At 40.0% G+C, this 6,000-nt stretch overlaps 1 protein-coding gene across 1 annotated transcript in view; it reads right to left on the reverse strand.

The window, feature by feature from the left end:
• The window catches only part of BUB1 (BUB1 mitotic checkpoint serine/threonine kinase), a 51,818-nt gene extending 46,578 nt beyond the window's left edge, over window positions 1-5,240 (reverse strand). The window contains exon 1 of the mRNA XM_051975797.1: window positions 5,145-5,240. Within this exon, the coding sequence (XP_051831757.1) occupies window positions 5,145-5,170 (26 nt within the window). The 5' untranslated portion in view covers window positions 5,171-5,240. The remainder of the gene's footprint in view (window positions 1-5,144) is intronic.
• Window positions 5,241-6,000: the final 760 nt, after the last annotated feature.

Genomic DNA, 6,000 nt, shown 5'->3' on the forward strand with positions numbered 1-6,000 from the left:
TTACTTTCTACTCTGTTACACTTCACCTATATTTCAGCCAAATCATATTATTTAATATTGTTTTTGGTGTCCTGGAAACACCATGTATATACAGTAACCACGTGGTTGCCTCTAATAAACATATTAATAAAGTAAACATAGGAAGATTTTTATAAATTGAAACAGTAAGAAAAAAAGGAGAATAATATATACATACACATATACATTCATAGTTAATGACTACAATAATGTAAATAAAAAATATGAACAGAAGCAAGGACATGAAATAACTAAAATGGCTAGTTTTGGAACTAGAGAACAGATTAATGACTATTCTTCCCAGGGAGAGTGTTATCACTGTACTGATTGGTTTTAATTGTTTACAAAGAAGAGTTCAAAAGCATGGGGCAAGAGGGAGGGGAGACAAAAAGGGCCTTTTGTCTGGAGAGACTTACACGAACTGATGCTGAGTGAAATGAGCAGGACCAGGAGATCATTATATACTTCAACAACAATACTATATGATGATCAATTCTGATGGACCTGGCCATCTTCAGCAATGAGATGAACCAAATCAGTTCCAATGGAGCAATAATGAACTGAACCAGCTATATCCAGCGAAAGAACTCTGGGAGATGACTAAGAACCATTACATTGAATTCCCAATCCCTATATTTTTGCCCACCTGCATTTTTGATTTCCTTCATGGGCTAATTGTACAATATTTCAGAGTCCGATTCTTTTTGTACAGCAAAATAACAGTTTGGTCATGTATATTTATTTTGTATTTAATTTATACTTTAATATATTTAACATCTACTGGTCATCCTGCCACCAGGGGGTGGGGGGAAGGAGGGAAAAACTTGGAACAAAAGGTTTGGCAATTGTCAATGCTGTAAAATTACCCATGCACATAACTTGTAAATAAAAAGCTATTAAAAAAACAAAAATAAAAACAAAAGGGGCCTTTTACTAGTAAATTACTCAAATTAGAAACAAAAGGCATCACCCAAACTATTTTTTAATGACCTAGGAGTTTCTCTTCTGCCACATCTTTGTTTCCTTCACTGGGGAACATTCTACTCTACCATCTCTTGTCTAAATCTTCAATTTTAAGAGTTCAGAATTCTATAGCACCTTCATAAAGCCATTCCAAAAATCCCCTCCTATCTGATGCAATTACTCTATGGCAATCTATTTTAGTCTATTGTTATTTGTATTCACATAATATCATGAAAGCATAATAGACCTCACATATCAGCTAATTAAGGGTAGGGGGTGGACTTAGAACTGGGGCAGTATCCCCTCCATTCCTCTTTTCATTTTAGAATATCAATTCCTTGAGATTAGGGCCTATTCCTTCCTCATCTTAGTATTCCCATTCCAAAGTTTAGCATATGCTGTCTTCTACAAAGAATGTATTCAATAAATATTTCTTTAATCTTAGACCTAGAAGGAATCTTGGAGATGATCTAGTCCCTACTTTTCATTTTTTTGATACACATCACTATTACTACAAATTGATCCTTCTATTATCCTCTCTCTCCAATCTCTCCCTATCTACTGACCACTTCTTTACTCTCTAAAAATATGCCTATGTTCCTCCTTCCCATTCTCAAACTTTTACTTGCTGACCTTTCCTATGACCTATCATATCACATCTCTCTTCCCTTTTGTGTCTAAATTCCTTGAGCAGGTCTACTAACAGTGACTTCCTCGCCTTTTCTCTAGCTCTTAACTCTTCTGATTTCATTTAACTGAAACTGCCTATTCCAAAATTATCAATAATTTCTCAATTGTCAAATCTAACAATGCTTCTCCAATCCTCATTCTTCTTGACTTCTCTGCAGCTTTGGACATTGTTCTACTATGTTTTCAAGAAGTTGCTCTTTCATGTATTTCCTCCTACTGGTCTGATTCTCAATATCTTTTGTTGGCTCTTTATCTTTGTTATGCCTGCACTAATTGTGGTTAATCCTTAAAGCTCTGTACTGGGTCCTTTTCTCCCACTGAACTATTTTGCTTGGTTACCTTAGCAGCTCCCATGGATAAATTATCATTTCTATGCAGATGATTTTTAGATTTACACAGTCCTAACCTCTAGCCAGGTGGATAGAGTCCTAGGTCTAGTCAAGAAAACCTAGATTAAATACCACCTCAGACATTTACTAGTTGTGTGACCTCAGATAAGTCATTTAACCCTGTTTGCCTCACTTTCCTCATTTGTCAAATGAACTGAAAAAGGTAATGGCAAACCTCCTCAGTATCTTTGCCAAGAAAAACCCACATAGAGTCACAGTCAGACATGAGTGAAAAACAACAAACCTCTTTTGAGCTCCAGTTCCATATCTTTAACTGTTTATTGGATATCTCTGTCTAGATGTCTCAAGCTTAAATTCAAGTGTTCAACACAGAATTCATTTTTCCTTTCAACTCTACCCTCCCACTTCCCTATTATGTAGAGAACTACATCTGGTTCTGTCATCCAGGCCCCCAATTTCAGTGTCACCTTCTACTCTACACATCTTTACAATTCTTATTGTTCTTTTGATTCTTTCTTTATAGCATCTTTTATATAAGTTCCCTTCTCTATTCTGTCATTGCTGCCATCCCCCACACCTGAACTATTGCAATAGCCTACTGTTTGGTCTCCCTACCCCAACTTTCTCCCCACTGCAGTCCATCTTCTAGTCAGTCTGTCAAACTAATCCTCCTAAAGCCTGGATCTGACCACATATCCCCTCTATTCATTAAATTCCATTGGTTCCTTATTGCTTCCAGGACCAAATATAAGATCCTTTTAAAATTCTTCATGACCTGGCCCCTTCCTGTCTTTCTTGACTTTTAAAAACTGAATCCCCTCCATATACCCCACAAACCAATGATTCTGATCTCCTTATTGTTCCTTGAACAAGATACTCTACTTTTGGATTCTACAGCTTTCCCCAATACCTGGAATTCTCCCTTTTCCAAATCCTATCTCAGCTTCCCTGATTTCCATCAAGCCCCAAGTTAAATTCTTTCTTTTTCTGCAAGAAACCTTTAAAAGTCCTTCTTAACTATGGTTTTTTTTCTCTGAAATTACCCCTAATTGTATGCCTATTTCTATCTACATAAGGATACATCCAAATATCTATATGTAATCTTTACTTAGCGGTTTGCATGTTGTCTTCTCTTTGTACCTTTAGTATTTAGCAGTACCTGACAAAAAAGCTAATTAACAAATGCTTATGTTCTCTTAGTTTAGTTCAATACACTTTACATCATTTCATACATATCTTACAAGGTTTCTCCAAATCCACCTGTCATCATTTCTCAGAGTACATTAACATTTCATTGATTCTTCTACCTTCTTTTTTGTTACTGTCATTACTCTAGTATAGATCTTGTCACCTCATGCCTAGATTTTTGCAATGGACTGCTGGCTAATTTTCCTGGCACAAGTCTCTCCCTGCTCTATTCTCTCCTTTGCTATGCCATCCAATATGATCTTCCTTTTAAAGCACAGGACTAACCACGTCAACTCTCAAGAAATTCCAGTGGATCCTGTTATCTTCAAGATCAAATATAAAATCCTTAGTTTGGTGTTCCAAATCCTGCATGATTGGTCCTGTTAACTTTCTGGTCTATATACACCTAACTGAACATCATACATACTTTACAAGTTATTCTATTCCTTGCACACTCCACCTGCAGGGACCAAGGATTTTAATTGGCTTGTTTTATGAGCCTGGAATGCACCCTCATCTTTTCCTCTTGGTTTCTTTTGAAACTTCCTGTTCAAATACCAACTAAAATCTCACCTTTTATCAGGAACCTTTCCCAATACCCCTTAGTTCTAGTGTTTCCCCTTTGTTATTTCCAATTCCATACAAAATTATTTGCATGTTGTTTCCCTCATTAGTTTCTAAAGAGCTTTCTTTGAGCACCTGAAGAGGAAAGATTGCCTTTGCCTTTCTTTGTATTTGCAGTGCCACTTTCCAGGACCTAGCTATATAGAAGATACTTAATAAAAATGGTTTGACTGACTGATAAGACTATCATCTTCACTAATTTAGTCCACATTAAGTCTTTACTATGTGTCGTGCCCACTGTCATGAATGGGGAAAATGATAAATATGGCTCCTCTCCTCATGTAACTTTCATATCAAAAAGATATAGATAAAGCTGATGTTAAATGCTACTCTTTCCCCTTAGTTTAATGACAACTGAATGCATTTAAGAACAAAATGGAGCAAAATAAACCACTACATCACTAAACCACTACATCACCTTACAGCTTTCTGGTCTCAATTTATGCATCTGTAAAATGGATTAAAATGATCCTTAAAGGACCTTTCTGGCTTTACATCCTATAGGCCCGAAATAGTATGAGAAGGTTCCCGTTATGGTCTTAGCCTGGTTAGTTTCAACCTTAGTTAGTGCCTTAAAAATATCTAAGCAGCAGCCGCATAATTGTCAGTATCCTTATTACAATTATCAGCAGCAGCATAATTGTCATTATCCTTATTACAATTATCAGCAGCAGCATAATTGTCAGTATCCTTATTACAATTATCAGCAGCCGCATAATTGTCATTATCCTTATTACAATTATCAGCAGCCGCATAACTGTCATTATCCTTATTACAATTATCAGCAGCAGCAGTAGAGTGGACCAAACAAATGCTCGCCACAACCCAACTAGGAAGAGGTCCTGCTAAGACATCAGGCCAACCGGGCCGGTCCGGTCGGGGCCAGAAATCACGCAGGGAAGATAGTGGCGAGGTCCCGATGTCACACTGTCTCGCCAGTGCCCCAGCAGGGTTCGCGATAGGAACGACTCTGGTCGGGGAGACGGAAGGAGAAGGAAGTGCTTCTGGCTTTGACAACAACAAACGTTCAACCCCAGCCCGGACCGCCCCCACCTTCCAGCCAGACAGGGCCGCCACTAGTCCTCGATTGTTAAGAGGGCATAGGCCTTTGTGAACTTAGGGGACTCGGGTTCGAATCCAGGCCCTGTCACTTGCTACCCGCATGAAACTAAACGAGCCGCTCCACCTCTGTAGGCCTCAGTTTCCCTCATCTGTAAAATGGGGGCTACCGGCTCTTAATCCTAAGAACGAAACCCACCCCTCCTCCCATCGTTCGATTTAGTATTCCCACCCCCAACCCCAGAGACTCACAGCAGGGCACGTTTTGGGTCGTCCATGGTGTTCCCACACGAACACACACAAAATCTACACACAGACACAACTTCCGACAGCAGCCACCACCGGCCGGATTCAAATCTCCCGCGCAGGCGCAGCCCGACTCCCGAGCGTTCCCAGTGCGACGCGTTCATTGGCTAAATGCTGAAATTGCACTAGCCAATCAGGATCGCAATTGCTGGGAGGGGCTTTTTCCTCGGTCAGTCTCGCCCTCGTCCTTGCCTATTGGGCACCGGCTGTCTGCGCTTGCGTACAGTCCCCTAGTGAATGCGTTTGGTTGGAAAGTAAAAGCGCTTCTTCTTTCTCAACCTTAACGCTTTAGGGTATCTCAGGTGTAGGGGTGGGAGGCACATTTACTGTGACCTAGTTTTACAGAAGGGAGAGCTGAGGCTTAGAGAGCTTAAGAGACTTTGCCGACGTCCCAGGCGGATTCATGATTTGAACCTACGCCCTTAGATGTGATTCCAGCCGTGGCTCTCCCCGCTAGCTTACGCTTGCTGGGGATGGGGATGGGGCAATGGTGGTGTTACAGATCCCCTTTATTTTGTACCAGAGGAAGCTGAAGCCCACAGAGAGGGGAACTCTCTTTTGCAATCTTTAAGCTGGTTTGGAGTGGAAAGGCGTGGGGAGCGAGGAGAAAGGCTAGACCGAGTTTGACCTTGACTGATGGAATTACGGTTTAGCGGCTTACAAAATAATAGTGAATGAATTAGTGAAAAAATGAAAGGGCTGTCCCTGGCCTTTATTTTGTTGTTGTGATCTTTGGGCACTAGACATAGGCAATAAAAACTAATAGTCGAGATAACAATCATAGGACTTAGAGTTTGGAAGA

This window comes from Antechinus flavipes, chromosome 2 (genome assembly GCF_016432865.1).
Source record: "Antechinus flavipes isolate AdamAnt ecotype Samford, QLD, Australia chromosome 2, AdamAnt_v2, whole genome shotgun sequence".
In the NCBI taxonomy this organism is placed as follows: Eukaryota; Metazoa; Chordata; class Mammalia; order Dasyuromorphia; family Dasyuridae; genus Antechinus; species Antechinus flavipes.